General features: G+C 34.8%; 1 protein-coding gene across 2 annotated transcripts in view; it reads right to left on the bottom strand.

The window, feature by feature from the left end:
- Positions 1-1,017: 1,017 nt before the first annotated feature.
- Positions 1,018-22,341, bottom strand: part of CLTC (clathrin heavy chain) — a 64,640-nt gene continuing 43,316 nt past the window's right edge. The window contains exons 15-33 of one of the 2 annotated variants that reach the window (XM_079131342.1): positions 21,021-21,146; positions 20,226-20,368; positions 17,487-17,721; positions 15,519-15,641; positions 14,193-14,338; positions 13,773-13,956; positions 13,385-13,577; positions 12,572-12,729; positions 12,188-12,352; positions 11,964-12,071; positions 11,529-11,696; positions 11,249-11,398; positions 11,029-11,160; positions 10,798-10,908; positions 9,800-9,970; positions 9,239-9,460; positions 8,049-8,069; positions 4,425-4,500; positions 1,018-2,382 (exon numbers count right to left, since the gene is read on the bottom strand). In XM_079131342.1, the coding sequence (XP_078987468.1) occupies positions 2,258-2,382; positions 4,425-4,500; positions 8,049-8,069; positions 9,239-9,460; positions 9,800-9,970; positions 10,798-10,908; positions 11,029-11,160; positions 11,249-11,398; positions 11,529-11,696; positions 11,964-12,071; positions 12,188-12,352; positions 12,572-12,729; positions 13,385-13,577; positions 13,773-13,956; positions 14,193-14,338; positions 15,519-15,641; positions 17,487-17,721; positions 20,226-20,368; positions 21,021-21,146 (2,757 nt within the window). In that variant the 3' untranslated portion in view covers positions 1,018-2,257. The remainder of the gene's footprint in view (positions 2,383-4,424; positions 4,501-8,048; positions 8,070-9,238; positions 9,461-9,799; positions 9,971-10,797; positions 10,909-11,028; positions 11,161-11,248; positions 11,399-11,528; positions 11,697-11,963; positions 12,072-12,187; positions 12,353-12,571; positions 12,730-13,384; positions 13,578-13,772; positions 13,957-14,192; positions 14,339-15,518; positions 15,642-17,486; positions 17,722-20,225; positions 20,369-21,020; positions 21,147-22,341) is intronic. The other variant, XM_079131343.1, reaches the window with a different exon arrangement.

Raw genomic sequence — 22,341 nt, 5'->3', positions numbered from 1 at the left:
TCTTGGGCTAGGCATTTTATGATATCGACATAACCTGCCAAATAATTTTGAGAAGTACTTAGTGTTAATATATAGACAAGGAAACAAACACAGAATCTCAGCTTACTGCGGATTTGAGCCTAATCATATATTACAATGGTTTCTAATGCAGTCCATTTTGGATGGTTTAAGTGATAATATCACAGGATAAGAGCACACAAAGCAAGGTTTTTTGTTGTTGAAAAAATATTCCTTAGGTATAAATTCTTCTGTTAGGAAAGTAAAAGCAGTCATTCCAGTGATAAAAGCCAGTTAATTGAAGTTTAGGAAAGGTCTAGGAGAACATATCTTGACTGAAAAGAATAAGCTCCCAGGGAACATTATTCCTGTCTTGATAATGAGGAAGAAAAGATTTGGGAACACATTACAGCTAGAACCTGAGTAGCAATGTTTTCACTAGCTAACACTAGAATTTATAAGAGTGGAGGGAGGATACAGCTCAATGACAGAACACTAGCCTAGTATGCATGAAGCCCTATATTTCAATCCCCAGCACAATATGTGTATATAAATACATACATACATATACATTCTATATACATATCCTTCTGTGGAATTTATGGTAATTTGCCTACAAGTTAGAAAGCAATACAAGGCTAGGCTGGGTGCAGTGGCACACACCTGTAATCTCAGGAGACTGAAGACAGGAGGATCACAAGTTCAAAGCTAGCCTCAGCAAAAGTGAGGCACCAAGTGACCCTGTCTCTAAATAAAATACAAAATAGGGTTGGGGATGTGGCTCAGTGGTCAGGTGCCCCTAAGTTCAAACCCCAGTACCAAAATAATACAGTCTAGGCAGAGGGCTGTGTAACTATTGAAGATTAAAGGACAGCAAAGTGAACTTAAAGGAACATCCTCAGCCATAAATAAAAAGCTTGGATTTACACATCGGTTTAAAAAACAAAAACAAAAAAATCAAGCTACCCATAATTTGGGCATTCCTTAAGAGTTCATGATGAGAAACAGCATGTTAACTACTTTTAAAATAGTTTTATTTCAAGTTAATATAACTCAACACCTGTGATTTATTTATTTATTTAAGTGAAATGCTTAAACACCTAAAGTGCCACTTGGTTAAAATGTTAGCGACCGATGAAATGTTGCCCACTATTGAAGCAACTGGTGCTTTAGACTACATGTACGTTATTAACTACAGGAACATACATGACATGACGCACAATGCCGTCACACTTGCCAAACCTCATTCCTTTTATACCTTCTTATACAGCACCATAATATCCAGTATGAAACTACGAAAACTACCATTCTTTTAGTTTGAGGTATTTAATTAAAACTGCAATTCTACATGTTATTTCCACAGTCCAGTAATTTATTTTAAATTGGAGTAATTTCAAATTCCACAAACAAAACTGAAGAACAGCAATATTTTGTTTGAATTCTCTCTTCTGTACACTCAGTGATCTAAAACACCACAATATCCAACATACACAAACCTCAGGGGAAGGGTTAGTAAATACACACAAGATTGGAATCATGGTGCTCTTTGTTCCTGAATGGAATGGTCCCACAGAAAAAGCACAGGATACAGCACAACATAAGGGCATCTGTTACATATGAAGTGAGCAAAACACACTAGCATTTTCTATATGCATAATGGGGAAACCTGCATAGGTTAAGGGCCTTTATGCTCATTTAAAAATCAGGCAAGTTGTCTGTATGCATTTTTCAAATAATTTGGAGAGCACTGCAATCCAATGTAGGATATGCTGATTAGTGTTTCTTTGTTGGCCTTGACAGTCTTGCACGGTATGGTCACATACCAGTATTTTTGCTTTAGCTTTTCATTGAATAAAAGATTTAAATGCATTTAGACAATACATATTGTAAGCAGTTTACATACACTAAATTTAAGAGATTCAATATTAGAGTTTCTTTGTTTCTTCAAACACTACAGAGTGCAAATCAGGTTCTTCACAATAGATTGAATATTAAGCAGTTTTTCAAAGAACGAGGAGGGGGGAAAAAGCCCACGTGAATACTATTCCCCTTTGAAAATAAATTCTAAAATGATGCGGAATGTGAAATAAGGTTTTAAACATAGGTGATCCATAGTTTATAGTTAGAAACAAGTAAAGTAGTCCTTCATGAAATAAAGGTTATAAGAACACATTGCCAGTTTCCCCATTTATAAACTGAGAAGTGGGTAGAGACGATGTTTCAGTACGAAAATAGGAGACTACAGGATCAGCTTTCCTTCTCACATGCTGTATCCAAAACCAGGCTGTGGCTGCCCATAAGGTGGTGCAGTATAACCATAACCAAAAGGTGCCTGGGGAGGGACTGCAACACTGGGTCCTGCTGTCAGCATCAGCTGGGGCTGACCTAAAGAAGCAAACAAAAAAAGCAGGAGAAACTTAGCATTATGAGACTACATCACAATATCCCTCACCCTAGCAAAATAATTACAACTTATTCTAAGTTATGTGGGGGAACTTTTGACTGACATAATTTGGAATTCGGTCTTACCCTAAGAAGGGTCCTGCCTAAAAAGCCAACAGTGCAGGGCTGAGAGCCAGAACTTCCTATCATTTAAAGCAATATACACATGCACACATGACAGACACTATAGAGCCAGACTTCTGCCAACAAGTCTATCATATGGTACTTGCACATTATACTGAGTGACAAACTCAGCACAGGAAATTTTAAATTGTTTAACTGGCATGTTTTAATATAACTGATCTTTTAAATTTAATTCAAATTTCTGATTTAAAATGTTTGATAATAAAACTTAATGCATTTCTAGTGAAAAATCCAGTTATGATTTAGAGATGGTAATAAAAAGTAGGACATTCAAACATGTATTAGGTATGAAATACATGAGCATGTACCCTGTATCAAATGCTGGATTAACACTTTTTCTTTTAGGAAGTTTACATAGTTGTTAACCACATAAAGAAAACATGACCTGTAAAGAACTTGCCTTAAAGAAAACATAACACCTTTCCTTACCCCTGCAAAACAAATATTCTTAATCTCACACTAGAACATAAACCTACAATGAGTTTTCTTCCAGCATCAATGTGTCTCTTCTTTTGTGGATAACAACCAATGTTTGTCTTTAGTGAATAAATAATTTTTGAAAACCAGTTTACAAAAATTCATCTCTAACCTTGATACTGATGTCTATTTTGAAACCTTAACTCTATTTTCAATTGCCTCATTAATCACCATGAAGGCCAAATTCAGTGGATACATCCAAAATTATTATATTCACCATGATTTTTCTCCTGCCACTTCCTACCTCTGATATGTCAAACATTGTGCAACACCTCTTAAGAATCCATGTTAAGTTTACCTTTCCCAACTTTCGCAAAACTATCTTGTCTCCTAAATTTCCCACATACTTTTTTATCTATAGTAAAAAGAAATAATGTCCTGGAAGCTGGGCATGGTGGCACATGCCTGCAATCCCAGAACTCAGGAGGTTGAGGCAGGAGGATCATGAGTTCAAAGCCAGCCTCAACAATGGTGAGGTGCTAAGCAATCAGTGAGACCTTGTCTCTAAATAAAAAAGAAAACTGGGCTGTGGATGTGGCACAGGGTCCCCAGTACTCACCCCCAAAACAGAAATAATGTCTCAGTTAATTTGTATATAGTCATTTTCCTTAGTAGCCTAAGATATAATGGTTATCTTTTCATGCTCCCATCCTTAGAACACCTATTTAAAACTATAATCTTCAAATTCTTTTTTTTTTTTTTTTTTTTTTTTTGTGGTGCTGGGGATTGAACCCAGGGCCTTGCAAGGCAAGCACTCTGCCAACTTAGCTATCTCCCCAGCCCCAAATTCATTGTTGAAATGAAAGTTCACCAAGTATGAAATGGAAAGGGGAAGTGATCCAGATAGGAGGGATAAGAAGAAAGTAAACTGCACTTAAATCACTTGATACTTTGAATACCTTGTGTCTCTGGAAAGTTCTCAAACAGAAACTCTACCCCATCCTCTGACCCAGTCAGAATTTAAGTGAGGATGTGTTCTTTATGCAAAGCACATTAAAGACAGCCTTGACAAATTCTATCACCTTTTGCTCTTCTGAAAATTGAATTCCATATTTCTTTCTCAGTAACTTATGAACAAATATTCCTTTGACCAAAGCAAAATCTAGGTTATGATCTTTAAAGGCTGTTTTTGAGATATTCCTTATAATTAATAATGAAATAATGTTAAATAATGTAAATAATGTTAATGCCTGTTTTAAGGCTATCCTCAGAAAAACAATGACAGTAGGGAGAAATATTCCTCACCTCAGCTAAACTTTTGCATGTTAGAAGCTTATTTTATTTCTATTTGAAGTAGAGTCAAAGAGTTAAAGAATAAGTATTTGTCTAATACATATCTCTGAGGTTAAAAAGAAAAAGATTACCATAAACAATGGGTTGTGTCTCTGTAGCTTGTTCTTCTTCTTTTCTCAGTGATTCTGAAGCATCTAATTTATCCACCTGAAGAAAAACAGATTATGTCAATTAGTACCTCAAAAATATTATAAACCTAGGTTTATGGCAGAAAGTGGAAAAGCCTTAGTATGTTAAATTCTGTCAAAAATAAAACAGACTGGAAAGAACATTCTCAGGCCCCCTCAAATTCAATGGCAATGTTCATACTTCAGTCAAGGTGGTTTTCAGCACTGTCATTATAAACCCTCAGGAAGGAGGGATTTATAAATGCCATAAAAGCTCACGCCAGGCTAAAACTGGGCATGCTAGGATGCAGCCTGAGGGAGGGAGAAAACAAGAAGGAACCACTTTTTCAAATGAAGTTTATACCCTATCAAAGATAATGATGAACTCATGAACCAGCAAGACTTTTCTCCCCCAAAGGATATGGTATTCAAAAATGTGAAATCAGTCTAATGATTACTTTAACTACTTGTGCAGAATAAACTATTTTCTTGCCTACTGTACATAGCTTTCTGATTTTGGTTACACGTACAGACTGAAGCTTAAGACCCAAGTGGCTCCACATTCAATCTTTTTGTGTAAAGTCAGGCTGTTCATTTTAATGCTACATGGCTCTCTTTCCAAGGCAGTAACTCGGTAGCCTGATTTTGCCCCTATTTCTTTGAGAAGAAAATTTTTACTTTTAATTAAGCCAAGAAGTAAATGGCTATTATACACTAGCTACTCTACATCAAAGTGGATAGTATGAGAAATAATTTTGTAGAGGAATCCAAGTATATTTATGAAAGACAGAAGTGGGATACTTAGAGCCTTCTACTGACTAATATTAACTAGTTGTAACTTTGGCAAATCACCATATTGGCCCTCAAATTTCCTTCTCTAATGAGAAGATTGGGAAAAAAGTATCTACAAAGTTCCTTCAAGGGCTAACACAATTTGATTCTGTAATTCTGTGATGAACTAAAGAGAAGTAACCATAGGATCCTGAGGCTAGGAATCTCCTACACCATACAAACTTCCATTGCCTTTTATATTTATTTTTTAAATTATATTTAAATACTTAAAATATAAAAGTTGATATCTCAACCAAAGTTGTATAATTTGTCTGTTGTTATATTCTAACACTAAATTTCAAATCTGTTATATGTTACTAATGGTTTTCAAGTTCGTGTGTTGGGTGAGCTTGAGGAGCATAGTGTAGGGAGAAAACCTTTATGAATGTTCACTGTATTTTCTGCAGAAAGGCAAGTAGTGAAAAATCACTCACAAAAAAAAAAAAAAAAAAAAAAAGGTGCAGACTTCAGTGGAAAAGTTGTAAAAACCAGGTTTTAAAATGTTAAAGCAGTCTTTGGTTCTATTTGGAACTATTAAAATAGTGTCTAAATCTTAACATAGGTCATTAGGTTAGGACAGTCTTTTGTACTTACTTCCACTATTACATATTAAATACAATATGGGTCTAATCCATCCCAATTTGTCAGCAAACTGGAAGTTTGAGAAAAGTAAGCTTAGACTCTACAGTCCTTCAAATGAACTGTGGTTTGTCTACCCTAAAAATATGGATTAATTTGCTTTAGTATGCTATTATCCTATATTATAGCCTGTATGATTGTTATCAATTAACCTTATATAAATTAAAAACTATCATGGAACATAAGGACCATGTGAAATACCCACTGTTTGGCATCCAAAAATGCCATAAAATTATTCAGTTATAAAATTTAAAGCACAGTTCTGTGCCATCAATGGTCAAACAGATTTTTGCTAACCTAACTGCTCTATACAAGAGTGAGCTATGGAAGGAAAAGAATCTAAAACAAACAAAAACGTGTTTAAAAGTCAATGAGTTGGATGTTAAACACAGAGGTCCTATATGGAAGCCTTAGAAGAACTGGCAGTATCACAATGTCCAGGCATAGACATAGGCAAGCTGGGGGTGGCAGTGGGGGACCTGAAGAAGTAAGATAAGCAAAAAAATTTTGATTTTTGTATATAATAGGACAGCCTCTGGAACAGGAACATTCAATTTTTGTTTCCATTAACCCAATTTAGATTGCTCAAAAGATTAAACCAGAGAAGGCTTTTATGAACACAAGCTTTTGTTAAGAGCTGTAACAAAAGTTTCTGATCCTTGGATTTAACAAGAAAAATTATGGGTAATCATGTCACTGAATTCAGTTCCATCTGTACTACTGTTAAATCACTAAGATGTAAAAGGCTTTTCCACAAAGACTGCAATACGCTGCAGAGGAAAAGTTAACATGCAGTCAGTTATTTTGGTGTATGTGTGCATGAAAAAAAGGCAAAAGTACTGAAGCAAGAAGTGAGGTCTGGAGATGACTGGTGCTATACAGGCTCTCAAGAAACACACACAGCCCACAGCAATGCTATAGGAGTTTCAGAGTAGTATGATGTAATTGCAATGACTTGTACATGCTTGATTTAAAACAATGCATAACACTGCAGTTCAATTACCTGTTTTTCACACACACGCTTTCTAACTGCCTTGCTTACTAGCTGCTGAAGGGTCTCACACACAATGCATTTTACTCAGGTTTGCCCTAAGTTCCAGTGGTGACTCCAGTTTGGTTCAACATAATCCCAAGGCATTGCCCCCACCCAAATTCTTTTAAATTTGTTTCAACTCTCCTTTACTCTCCCACCCTTTTCCAACCACAATTTATTAAGTTTGTTTCATTTATACTGGGATGGAGACAAGCCAATGAAGGAAGCAGCAACCAAAAGGTGCCTAAATTTGGCATTCTTGGACAAGTCAACTAATCAGTAAGAGAGCAAATTTTAGGTTAACTTTAGGTGTGCTTTTATATTATACAAAGAAGTTAATATTGCTTCATTATAAACAGAAATAAAACATGTTGCTCATCAATATTTATAATAGCAAGCTTGGCTCTCAGGATTAAACAGATTTGATTACTCTTAAACATGGACTAGCACCATAGAACTGGACACCTGGAGAAACATGAGGAAAGTCTCTTCGGAAGCAGCTAGTATCTCTTGTATCTACTTCAGCAAAAAATTAGTAAGAATCAAGAGATCAGAAACTGGATCACAGTCCTTCAATACCAAACCTCCCCCCACCAAAACAAAAAACACAAAACAAAAAAACCCAAAAGCCTTTTAGGGCATGTATATACATATATAAATTCAACAACTGTCAGGCAAGCTCACAAAATAAAACCAGAGGCTGTTTTAATTTATTTCAAATATTCAGAAAGTCCTACTATGGCCCAGATACCCTGACAGGGAAAAGAAATTTCCTGAGAGTTTGGAATCAATATGGAAACTCACCATGCTTAGTTTTTAATAATATATTTAAGAGAGACTGTGAACCAACTACTGATTAGCCTCCTGCCCTTCCTAAAGCCTATTAGCCGATTAGTAGCAAACATCTACTAATGTCCTAGAGCTCTATTATAGTTATGTTTCAAGGGACTTGCAGAGGCTTTAGTGAAAATTTATTGGGGGGGAAAAAGCAGCAGCAGCAGTGTAGAAAAGGAAGGAAAAAAAATCATGCAAATTCCTTAGACTTAGTCCTCCAGACTTAAAGATGGAAAAGAATCAACTTTCACCTTTTCCTTTATTGCATCAACCTGCAAAGGAATTCAGAAGGTGCAGCTTAGAAAAAAATCAAATTCCATATCGAGCATAAAAAGGTAGAATCAGCAACAAAGGTTTAGGGGAGAAACATCTAACCACTAAAAAAGGTATAAGAAAAGTGAAAATAAAGGGCATACTGGAAGCAAAATTTAGAATCTTTTTTAACTTCAGAGCTTACTGCAGAAGAATTTATGCTAAAGTAAGTGTGAAAGAAAGCAGCTTAATCGCTAGTAAAATTTACAGCACTTAGGTTAACAGCAGCTTAGAGCCAGGTCTCAAAAGTTGGCATTATGCATAAGAAAAGAAACTATTCTCATCTATGGCTACAATTAGTCAACTTTTTTTCTCTGTATAAAATGTTAATTCTTTAAAAATTTAAAAAATCTTAACTGAACACAATGGTATCTAATTAGGTGATATCCTAAGGGAAAATTCAGTTACTGTGGGTTGTTAATAGTGTTTTTCTACATTTAATAAGGCAGGCAAAGGGATCAGACATAAAACTTTGATTTTAAGCATGTGTTGCTTTGACAAAATTGACCGTCTTCAAATCTTTTCATTTCTGCAGTACTGGGGATTGAACCCAAGGTGATCACACATGCTAGGTGTGTACTCTACTACTCAGCTATGTCCCCAACCCTTTTTTATATTGAGACAGGCTGGCCTGGAACTTGAGAATCTCCTGCATCAGCCTCCCCAGTAGCTGGGATTACAGGCATATACCACTACACCCAGCCTAAGATATTTTAAAATTAGGGGTTCAACTATACAAATTTTATTAAGATTAATAGGATGTTAAGAATATAAATGCAACTTCCTCACAGGAAACAGGCACAGACATAAAGTCAGGAATCAGCCAAATAAAAGGAAATCTATAATAATATTAAAGGACATCTGAGTTATAGAATTCATCTTAATACACTATTTTTTAAATTAGTGACTATTAACACAAAACACAATACTATTTACCCTAAGAAATACAATGAGGGCTCCCTTTCTAGTTCTATGTCATTTGTCAGCTATTAAAATCATTCCACAGGAGTATTTATGATCAATTAAATGACTTAATTCTACTACAGAAAACACTTTCAAAAAACCTGCACATAGAATTTTACATATTCTTATGATAATTGGTTTTGAATACACTTAGAAGAGTCATTACCTTGGTCAAATATTCCTTCATGACCTGGATGAAATAAGGCATGGCAAAATCCATGATGTTGTGCCTCCATGCAGTTTCCAGGACAACGTCTGGCCTTAAAAGATCATAACAGGTAAAGAGACAAGCTCCAAAGCACTCTCTTTTTTCTTCCTGCAAAAACCACTGTAGGAGTTCTTCAGCCAACTCAGTATCTTTAGATTCAGACGCATACTGCATTGCATCCTATTCAAAGGAAACAATGAGGTCAAACATCAAACCCAAACAAAAGTAACTGGTAAACCAAGTACTACAATAGAAGCTTAAAAACTTAAGTCTGGGTTTGTAAAGGAAAAGAAAAACAATAGGCTCAAAAAAAATTTAACTTTTTTAACAGAGGTGTGGCTTAAACAACAAGCCCCTCAAGTCAAGAAATGCACTAATTTTAATTACCATCTCCTCAAATGGGTATGTAAAGTCAAATTTCATATTCATAAAACTAACACTTTTACAGAATCACTTGTATGTATATACATGCCCATTTTAGGGTTGGTTAAACAGCCCCACCCCACCAACTTTATCAACCTTATAAAGGCTGTCTTTCTTGCACAGCTCTACACTCTGCTTCCAACGATTGTTGCCTTTGAAGAGATAAGCAGCAATTCTTCTAAACTCAATGAGTTCATGTTTTTCCAAACGCTGAGCAAGTGAAATATTGTCAAAGTTGTCATAAGCATCTATTGATGTTCGCAGAGCCTTAAAAAAAAAAAAAAAAAAGCCACACACATGTCAAATCAATGTCTTCTTTTAACTTAATAGTCATGCTCCATACTTCTTTATCATGGAGACCATTAGATGGTAACATGTAATACGATGGCCTAGATTCAAGCATCAAACTACAAAGTTGTAATCTGTGAAAAGTCATGAAGTTTCTTCAATCTGATTTTATAACAACTCCTACCATGTACTGTATGATTTTCTAAAGATGCAATTTTCTCCAAGGTTTCCAGTATCAAGACTAATTTGCTTATGCATAGGAGAGAATGTGTAATTTGGAAGAACTTATACTCTAGAGAAACTCCTGATATAACTCAACATGATATTCAGTGAGAAATCAGAATGGGCTCTGAAACTCGTGCCAACAGTATAAGAAAGAAACAAGGTGTCTAGCTTAACCTTAACTCTATTATATTTTGTGTGAAATCTTTCACAGGAGAAAATTAAAAGACATTAGGCAAGAAGAGTAATGAATAGTTAAAAAATAATCACAAAAAAGTTTTATGCGGTCGTTAAGAGATAACAGACTTTTTTGACTCCCTGTGACCTGGATATTAGAGGTGAAGTAAGCATACCATTTTTTTTCCCCTAAGAAATACATAAGATTCATCTAAACATAATTCTGAGAACCTGGCACTTAATTATCACATTTATTAATCCTAAAAACCTTACTAAATTCAGATCCTAGGCATACCTTTTTTTTTTTTACAATCCTAAAGAATGAGTGTTTTTATTGTAGAGCTTAATTGCAGAAGCTAATCATAACCTGAGTTTTTAGAGTATGTATAAGAATCAAAAGATTTTACCTGATAATCTTCTTCTGTAATAAAGAGGTTGTTCAGTGATTCATTCACAGATTTGTTGTTGTGATTCTGAACTGAACGCAAATATGGTTTCACCAGTGGTAGCTGTTTAACCTTTAAAGCATAAAAAAAAAAAGTCTGTTATAAAGGTAGCATATTGTTGAAGTTCTAGGAATAACAGTTATTCAGATATGTCTTAATTCCTCACTATGAAGTCTGGTTTACAATTCTTACTTTGCTGAAATAATTGACTGCACGAGTGTGATCCAACCGTGGAGACAGCACCATCAGCAAATCATTTAACAACAGAGGCTTGAATTCTAAGTAGAACTGTATTGCTCTGTAATATAGTTCCACATTGGCAACCTAAAACAGAAAAATTCACATGTAAGTCAGTTCTTTCCCAATGAGCATTTTCCTTCTGAAGCCTTTATCCTCTAAAGAAAGTACACACCTTGGTAATGATATCTTTGAACTGTCCTTCTTTCCATGCATCTGTTGGATGATTCATCATGGTAATTATGGCATTATCATATTCTTCATACTTGTCATACAAAAACACCAGTTCTGCCCAAAGGTGAGCTTGCTCTGCAGCTCTTAGCACCTGCATAAGAAAAACTTAATTGTTTTAGATATGGGTAGCTCATTCCAGCCAATAGCCTTAAAATAATAAAGGTATTTTAAAATACTAGTTTTAGTTATACAATTGCCTCATAATGGTGAAGGCTGGTTACCTTAGGAATGTTCACTCTGGACCAGAATAGCTCCAGGTGCTCCCTCATTTTCTGTGGCTTAAATTTAGAATATAGAATAGCTAATTCGGTAAACATGCCCATGTGAGCTCGCTCAAGTCCTAATGCGGCTTCCAACATGGTTATCAGTTCTTCAAAATATCCACGATCCTAAACAAGAGAAACATGCAATTAAAGATAAGATCTGTGGCAAAGGGTCTCAGTTCATAAAAAAACTCATGTAATTCCAGTGGCTCGGGAGGCTGAGGCAGGATCACAAGTTCAAGGCCAGCCTCAGCAATTTTAGCGAGGCTCTAAGCAACTTAGGGTGACACAGTCTCAAAATATAAAAAAGGATGGGATGTGGCTCAAGTCCTTAAGTGCCCCTGGGTTCAATCCCCATGCACCACCCCTCCCCACCCAAATCTTGTTCATTACCTGATAGTAGTTGATAAGTTCCTCTAATTCATCTGCATGTACTACAATATGAAGCCCGCACATCTGAGCAAGACGGAACTCTTTCCCATCTACACAGGCAAAGCAGACCTACAACAGTTACATAACGTGAATTCAAATGTAAACATGGCTAATTATTTCAACTAATCAGTATAAAGAACATTTTCAAGTAAGATCTTAATTCTTCAAACTTGTATTTAGATTACCTCTTTCCATGTTCGTGTACTATTAGCTTTTCTAGCTCCATCAACAGCTGCCTGATATTCACCCAAGTGAACAAGGGTAGATGCCAAGCGTCCAAAATTAGAAACATTATTGTACAACAATTTAGCGGCATCATACATTTTCTCATCGTAACAACGGTCACCAACCTAAGGGGGTGAGATAATCAATTTTCAGTATGATTAATAGCCTTATATCAATTCTCTTTCCAAATTCACAACTTAATACTGAAAAGTAATTTGTTATCCTTTAAGATTTTTCCATTGGATTCTTCAGTTATGATGTGTTTCTTCTAGTAAGCTAGCTAATAAAGTTGTTCAACTATTTAGTTTTACATTGTTTAAAAAAAATCTCATCAGGAAACCCACTTGCTGGATATGAGCATTATTTGGCCCATTGATGAACTCTTCTAACTCTGCAAGGCGGTTTGTTTTAGCCAGTGCGAATATCAATTCTGTCTCCACATAGGATTCCCGAGCCTTCTTACGGGCCATCTGCAAGTACTTCACCAGTTCTTCCCAGTTTCCTAAGCACACAAAGAAAAAAAATAAATAAATAACTCCATATACTAACATCCTAGTTTTTCTTTTCAACCAAATAAAGGAGAACTATTACTAATTTCCTTTTTCAAGGAAACAATTATTAAATTGAAATTGTGCATTATATTTTAAATTGCAAAAATTCCATTACGACTTCTGTATTATCACTGACCAAATGAATAACTAAATTCTCTTTTCCCTTTAAGTTATAAAACTAGAGTTTCTAGAGACATCAAAACAACATTAATCTTTCCCATAGGTTTTTTTTGTTTTTTTTTTTTTAAATACAAGGGATTGAAGCCAGGAGTGATTACCCTCTAAACTATATCCCCAGCCCTCTTTTTATATTTTATTTTGAGACAGGTTTCATTAAGTTGCTGAGACTGGCTTTGAACTTGCAATCCTCCTGCCTCAGACTCCTAAACCACTGGGATTACAGGCATTAACCACACCCAGAGCCCCACGGCTCTTTTAAATTTACAAAGTGCACCTGTCTTTATCTGCACTGGGATGGCGGGTTAAAAGTTTTCACAAGTAACCAAGCATACCCAACTCCTACACAATAAAAAATAGACAAGTATCTTACTTGATCAATTTCTGAGATAATTTCTTGATCAAATGCCTAAAGGTAGTAAGTCATACCACTAGTATTGGCTGCTTGAACAACTTCCATGTAGGACGAAGGATCATCTGCTTTGATATAAGAATCAATGGCTTCTTTCACCATTCCTTTCTGCAACTGGGCTTTTGCAAGTTGACTCCAGACTGCAGGTTCATTGCAGCGTTCAGCAAACTCATATGCACGATCCAAGTTTCCAATATGTTCAATTAATACCTAAGCAATAATTTTTGAATTATGGTTAGGGTAAACTGGATGTTATTCAAGGCAATTACATTTAAACTGTCAGCATTTTATTGTTCTTCTGTTATCACAGCAACCAATGCCCACCCTCATAGAACAATGCATACTCTGAATCAAGAAAAGGAATTATGTTTAGTAATTCGATTTATGTAACCTAAAGTTAGTTACCTGCACTGCTGAAGTGTTAACATCAAACTTTCGGAAAATGGCAAATGCTTCTTCAAAGAGCTCATTGCTGATGGCAATATTGGCAATATCTGGGGCATCATAATTATCCAGGCGGTTAATATACTCCATAACACGTGTACGGTCGGCCTTAATTGCAGTGAGGATAAGGAGGTTTTGAAGATTCCTTTGGGGGGAAAAAAAGACATTTAACAATATTACATAAAAAGCCTGTCAGTCATTGAGAATAATATCTGTAGCTCTAGAAGGGTTTCTGTCTCAGAATGTAGGGTGTGAAAGGTGAGAACATTAGCAGAATGATCATTCAGGCAACTTTCTCTAATCTGTTTTATGTTCTTTCCCAAAACGAACAGGCTATAATTAAGACTGAAAAAAATAACCAGTGGCTGCCTCTGAGCATACCTGTGTTCACTGAATACAGAATTATCAAGGACAATTTTCTCCAAAAGCTCAATGAGTTCATTAGGAAGGTCTGCAGTCATGAAAGCCTTGACAGTTACTGATACTTCTTCAGGGTCCTGAGTCTCAGATAAGGCTGTCTGTACAACCTACAGAGGATACGTAGGGCATAGTTACTGAAAATCAAGGTGGATTTTAAAAATATTATCAAATAAGAATAAACTGGCCTCTCACTAGAAAAAGTGAAATAGAAAGAATTAATGAAAAATACCTTTAAATTCAACCAAGATCTTTCTACACAAGCCTACATGAATGATGTATAATTCTACTTTGTTGAAAAGAATCACCCTAATTTTATAATTTCTATCTTTTCTCTGATTAAAACATTATACTAACACTCATCATTATCACTTTGATGGTTACATATCATTTAACCACCTAGATGTGGAATTATAAAGTCACTAATTCCTCTATTTCTGGCTAATTTCATGGTACCTAGATATTGCAATGAGTTTTTTTTTTTTCCATGAAGCTTTCAACGTGGGAATATTCCTTACAAACACTTCCAAGGGAAGGAATGAAAAATTAACTACCTCTATACCTTTTCAAAACACTGTATTTATATTTCTATCAGAAGAATTTATAATGCATTATAATAACATTCAATACTTTGGGCATTAAAAATGTTCTGAATTTTATGATGGAGCTCCATTTGCTATTCTACACTTACTAGTACTTAACATCTACTCACTGAGAATGCAAGTTTCGATGATCAATCCTTACCTTGTGCTAACTTTTCATTGTCTTAAATGTTTTCAATACTTTTGTAACTTTTCAGATATTAATGTTGAGTTTGTTATTTTCATTTTAACCACAATGAATTAAATTTCATGTAATTAAATCATGTTTCTGGGGATTTATTTTTCTTAACGCATGTAATATTATATGTCCAGGTCAATTTACAGATATTTATATATAGTAGAACCTAAATTTTCTTTCTTTTTTTTATTTAGTTGCAGTACTGGGGAATGAACCCAAAGCACTCTACCACTGAGGTACATCCCCAGTACTATTTTAAAAAATCTTCAATTTTGAGACATGATTTCACTGACGTGCTGAAGTTGGTCTCAAATTTGCAACTGTCCTTCCTCAGCTTCCTGAATCACTGCGATTATAGGCACATGGCACTGTATCCAGCTCAATCTCCCTGTATTTTCATTGCCTTCTCTCATAGGTAAATATGACACATTTGTAATATTTCAATATATCATGAGAAATAAGATTTTTTCCCAAGTAAAAAGTGAAATCAATCACATTTGTCAATTTTACCTGATCAATTAGTGGTCTCCTGTAAGGATTGCTTTCCAGCAGCACACTACCCCACAATTCTGGATCCTTTCGACGTACCAGGTAGCGGGAAAGACTTTTGAAAAGGGAATTCTCGTTGCAAACCTAAATGAGATAGGAAAGATTAATTTCAAAGTAATATTTTTTACAGAATAAACAATTTTAAAAGTTATTTCCAATCAAAACCCAGTTTTATAGGGAAAGAAATCTACTTTACACATAATCTTGAATAAATCACACCCAACTTTTTCCTATTGAAATTCCATCAATAGAAAGAACAGAACCAAACAGTTATAATTTCTGGCAACTTTACTGTTGGATTCTATTCTGCTCTACCAGTCTGTCTGTTCAGACACCAGTAATGCACTATTTACAGAGGCTTTCTAATGTGCTCTAATTATCTCGTAGGGGTAATCTACCTTTAAGGCTTTCTCATCAGTGTTTTATTAGCTATTCTTATGTACTTAGTTTTCCAAGTATACATGTATGTATGTGTGTATATATCTTACCTGTAACCACTCAAAGATCCTAGAAGCCCTACCTATGATCTTAATTTCTAATACCATTCTGCATTAAAAGGGTTCCCTTGAGAAATGGCTAATTCCAGGACTACATGAGTCTGATGTATCATACGTCAGAAAATAAGGATGTGCTCAAAGAACAATGAGACCATAAAACAAAGATTAACAAAAAAGATTAAAGAGGTTTCCACTGGCCAAAACAGGGATAATATGAGCATCAACATAAATAATATTAATGGATTATTAACTGAATAAAACAGGAAATCTATGAGTCTATGAATAATAAAGACAGACATAAATATGGAGAAAATGCTAGAGTTCAGAATCTTCACTTTGCAAATCGACACATTAAAGGTAGTTTAAGCAAGAATCAACAGATGCTAAAATAGGAGAGGGGAGCAACGGGATACTTGCAGTTTTAAGTGTTTACTCACAAAGCAGCAAGTTAAAAAGAACAACGAAAATGGATGTTATAAAGGGGACAAATGGACAGCATGTGCTTATGGATGTAACAGCATAAGACAAAACTTCACATAAGCAGCATTGTGGATGGAATATATAATGTAAATCAAATCACAATAAATCAGAGAAACTCAAAGTGAGAAATATCCTACTTTTGAAAACATTTAAAAATACAGAAAAGGTAAACAATAAAGATCAAATATGTTTTGGTGATTATCAGGGGTTGGAGTTGGGGGAGGGGGATAAGTGGAGAAAACTGATTACTAAACATAGGGTCTCTTTTTGGAGAGATGAAAAGGTGGCATTAGATAATAAGTGATTAAAAAACATTTCTAAATGTACTAGAAGCCACTTAACTATTCACTTAAAAATGATACATCACTATATCTCAATTTTTAAAAGTTTACAGTCAGAAAAAAAAGACTACTATTTTACAAACATGATAATCTAATGCAATATGTGATCCTAGCTATAGGAAAAAATTGCGGCAACAGGTATTATTAGTCAACTGACAAAACAAATAAAACATTGTTTTTAAAGTATCCTATAAATGTCAAATTGACTGTACCTAGTATCTACAATGTGGTTAAAGAAATTATCCTTATTCTTAGGAAATATACTTCAAAAAGTGTACAAGGATATGATGTATACAACTTATCCTCAATGTGTGTGTGTGTATACATATACTGTGTGTTATGTGTGTACTAAAACATGAATAATAAAGCTAGCATAATTAAAATGTTAAAAAGCCAATCAAATAAAGGACATATGAAATTAACTATTTTAGGCACTTTCAGGTTCAGCATAATTTCCAAATGAAGTTTGAAAAGAAACCACCTGTCTCTCAAGAATGCTTCTGTATTACTTAAAATCCCTTCAAAACTCCCAAAATTTGCTAGCATGATAATATATAGCAGGTTAAAAAAAATGCAGCCTTCTCTGTACACATACAGTTAGCCATACTCACATTAATAAGTTCCAAATCACATTGGCCACGTTCATAAGCAACACAAGCCAGATGTGGATCTCTCTTCTCACAATACTTTCCAACAACACGACTGTCGTAATAGGGATTTTCACGAAGAAATCTCTCTGGGTTGTTATTACTGTCAATGTAGATTTTGGCTAATGCATTGTGTGTGGCAGGCTCCTCACAGCCCTCATGAATTCTGGCCTCTAGCCAAGGCAGGAGCAGTTTCAATCTAGTGAAAACAAAACACAAAACCACACATACTATAATATAAACAGCACTCTCTTGACAGGCTGACTATAAGTATCTTACGAACTACAGTGTACTTTCATGTACTCTTTTTTTTTTTTTTTTTTTTTTTGGTGGTGCTGGAGATTGAACCCAGGGCCTGATGCTTGTGAGGCAAGCACTCTACCAACTGTGCTATCTCCCCAGCCCTACATTATTTTTAATTCTGAACAATCTTATAAATTGGGGAATTAAGACTAAAGAAATGGTTGTGTTGCCCAAGATTACACAAAAAGGTGTATAAAACTTTTTCACTCCTCCAAATCTATCAGCTATGAGACACACCCAATTCCTTACATCTGGATATAAGACAGATTATAGATTCACAGATCATATTTTTCTTTGTATTAGACGACATTATCTAGATTTTGAAGAAAAAAAAAAAAGTACAGGAGTGAGATGAGGATCTGAAGCGAAAGGCCAGATGATCTGAAGTTCTTTCCAATCTTAACACAATTAATGTACAACATTACCTATAGCCAAAGGGGGTAGGTACCCTAAATACACACCAAGAATAAAATCTGATAGATTTAGAATCTCAGGGTTTAATAGTTCTAGCAGTCACATGTTCATTCCAGCCAAGGGTCATGGTTTCACTAAGCTATAACTTATGTTTCAACAATCCTGATGACCATGAGGTTTTTACTCACTTACATATTAAAAGCAGCCAGAAAAAAAACCACTGTTCCATTATTTTGGCTATCAAATTCACATAGCTATAATGAACATAACCACTACAGCAAAAGCATAAAATTATTCTAGTAATAAAGGTAAAAATCACTGGGCACAGTGGCACACACCTATAATCCCCAGTGGCTCAGGAGGCTGAAGCGGGAGATCTTGGGTTCAAAGCCAGTCTCCCAACTTAGCAGGGCACTAAGCAATTTAGCCAGACCCTGTCTCAAAATAAACTATAAAAAGGGTTGGGGATGTGGCTCTAAGATTAAGCGCCTCTGGGTTCAATCTCTGGTACCAAAAATATAAAACACTGGCAAAAATCAAGCTCCCAAAAACAGAAGCAATGCAAACACACGTACTATGTCAATCTACATGTAGATTAGTGATTCAAGTGTATGATAATATAAGTTGTCACTTAAAGACCAAATTATCTAACTAACTTTTTGGCTATTTGCTCAGAACGTATAATAATGACTGTTTTCAGTATTAAGGCTTAAGACTAAACTGAACCTATTTCTAAATGTTAAAACTATTACAGTGTTGGGCTGGGCTTGTGGCTCAGTGTTAGAGCACTTGCCTAGCACACATGAAGCACTGGGTTCAATTTCCAACACCACATAAAAATAAACAAACAAAATAAAAGTATTGTGTCCATCTACAACTAAAAAAATATTAAAAAACCACAACTATTACAATGTAAAAATCATTTCAAAGTAGGCTCACACTTTAAAGTATTATACTGTTTATTATTGATTGTTATTAAGTGCAGAATTGTTCCATGTTTGAAACATTGTAATATAAATTCCATGAATACCATTTGTAGGTCACTTATACTAACTCAGATTAAAATTAAACCCAATGTGTCTTCTTGATATATATAGCCAGAGTAACTTCCCATTGTTATACCAACCCACCAACCACATTTCCTATATCAGCACTTCTTAATCACTTTTTTCTCAAAATGTTCCAACTAAATACACTCAGTAGTATAAAAAGATTCAGAAGGGCTTATACTATATGCTATTGTTTTAGAAATTCATAATTCAGTCAGGCATGGCGGTGCACGTCTGTAATCCCAGCATCTCAGGGGGCTGAGGCAGCAGGATCACAAGTTCAAAGCCTGCCTTAGCAATTTAGTGAGGCCCTGTATCAAAATAAAAAAAATAAAAAGGGCTAGAGATGTGGCTCAATGGTTAAGCACCTTTGCACTCAATCCCTGGTACCAAAAGGGGTGGGGGGAAGGGGAGAGAGAGAGAGAAATTCATGATTCATATTATTACAGTAATTAATTATCAGTTTAAACCCACAGTGGCATGGGGAAATATTTTTCTTATAATTGAAAAAATTACTGCACTGTATCAGTGAAAAATTGGTTGTTAAATACACCAGTGTTATATCTAACTAAAAGGACGCTTACTACATGGTTTACATTAAACACACACACAAAATCAAATGATACAGCTGATAATTATAAACATGGAAAGAAATGATCAACTCAGTGGGGATAGAGCTCAGCGGGAACGTGCTTGCCTGACACGCGAGAGGCCCTTGATCTCATCCCCAGCACCACAAAAAAACAGAAAAGTGATCAACTAATCTAAGATTCTCTACATGACAACTGTAATAGATCAGCTCGCTTATCTTTAAACTAGGTATCTCCAGGGATTTATCCTCCATGAGTAGTTATGAAGCAACAAAACAACTATGTTTTTATCTATTACCACACTGCAAATAGCTACTAATTTATCTCAGGATAAAATGGTACCATACCTGTTTCTTTTCTCAACTTCAGCAACAAGCTCATCAGTAGAGAACTGACCTCTCACAACAAGAATCAAATTTTTAATAACATCTTCAGAGCAATCAACATCAAGTAATCCTCCAATAACCACAGGAAGTCGACTTGGATTAACCTATGGTTAAAAAAGAATGCCACTGTATTAAAAAGCAAATTGAAGATGAGTTTAAAAAGAAAATAAAATCCATTTCCCATCTCCCATTTTTAAGCTTAGTTTTTAATATCAGTAATAAACTGAGAATTTAAATTTGAAATTAGCCAGAGGAATTTATGAAGAAGTCCAGTTAAAAAAAGACTTATAGTTTAAAAAGTACTGGAGGCACTTTTTTTCCCCCGTTGGCCTGGTTAATTAGTTTCTTAAGTATTGCTCCAAATGATAAGTACAGAGAAGTTAATGTCAAAGAATGACAATGGAAGACTGATAAAAAAAAGGTTCCAAATATATCAAACTGCCTTTCTCTTTCCAGAGTTATGTAAAGATTCTAATGTCTATATTTAAGATTATTTGAAAACTTGTGTTTGGAGTTTAGTTTAGAATGTACGTAAGTTTTAATAAAAAAATGGCACATATGTAAAATTTTCATCAAAAAATTTGCATGCATGTTAAAACTTTAAGCAAAGAAAAGATTCTACTGGGGAAAAATGTTGGGAACTAGTCTAGCAGACTACTCATATGGGTCACAAAGTTTCAAAAGTAGGATTTCCAGACAGTAAGAAATAAAATCTACTTTAAGATTATACCTTTAAATTATCTAAGTATTACTTACCTTCTGTACATATATCTCTATATACTTTTGAAGATTATTTCTATATAAATACAGCACCAAGTCATGGACAAAGTCAAATCTATCACACACAATGATAAGTGGTAACTGATCTGTTAGTTTTGCTTCCTGAAAAAAAGAACAAGCAAAAAGCAGCTTAAAATTTCTTTCCTTTTTTTTTTTCTTTTCTTTTTTTTTAAATTGTAGTACTGGGGTCAAACCCAGGGCCTTGCACATGCTAGGCTGAGCTACATCCCCAGACCTAAGCATAAATTTTCTTGAATGAGGTTACAAATCTACATAAAATGTGAGAATCTCTTCTATGCTGATGGAAAAGGCTCGTACAAACTTGGCTTTTCTGTTGAAGAAGGAAATGTCCCAATAGCTGAGTGTGCAGGTCCTAGTTTCAGTACATTTTTACCAAGCAACACTTAGATTCACACAGGAAAATACCAGGTCCTTCCCACACATACCCTTCTATCAAAAAAAAAAAAAAAAAAATTAATTAACAAGATTTGTAAACCACCAGTGCAATTCAGTTTACAAAATCATCATATTGGGATTTTTATTAATACTAACAATTCAACTGAATTTGGTGGCAGATTTCATCACTATAGTCACATTGTCAAAAACAAAAACAAAAAACAAGGCATAAATAGCTCACATTTATTTCAATGATTTATTTATTTTCTAACCCTCCCCAAGTCCAAGCTATATAGCCAGCCTCTAATACTATCGTAATAAAGCCAACAAGGAGCAGCATGATGGTAAAGGCCGTGAATTAAGTACATCACATGTTGCTATAATAATAAAAAGGAAAAAAAGAAAAACAGCATTTAAAGAAACATCTTTAAATTGCCAATTGCTTTACCATTACAAATATCAAGCTACAATCCTATTTATAGACTGACACAGAAGATGTTATAGACAGGCAGGTAAGACCTGTACTGGGCATTTACCTGATACATGTCCTGTTACATTCCACAGATATAAGGTACAGCACAAAAAACAACAGTTTACATCAGGAATTCATTTATACACAATGAAACATTCCTCAATAAATGATTCCTCTACAAGAGTCTACTAAAGAACAACTAATAAGCAGGATAGGACTTTCCCCTATGAAAGCCACTAAGATTGTTTCCAAGGTTAGAACAAAATGGTTAAGACTGGGGTATAGTCATCCAATCATAAATTATATGAAAATTAGTCTAGAAAGTGTTCAGAGAACACCAAGAAAAATTAAGTAATAAAAATGTCTATAAGTGGAAGTGAAGTCCAGCTACAGATTTTTTTGCATTAAGTCTAAAGCAAGTACAGGTTT

The sequence above is a fragment of the Sciurus vulgaris genome (genome assembly GCF_902686455.1).
Source record: "Sciurus vulgaris genome assembly, chromosome: 3".
In the NCBI taxonomy this organism is placed as follows: Eukaryota; Metazoa; Chordata; class Mammalia; order Rodentia; family Sciuridae; genus Sciurus; species Sciurus vulgaris.
The sequence above is the reverse complement of the archived record's forward strand: the minus strand, read 5'-3'. Positions and strand labels throughout refer to the sequence as shown.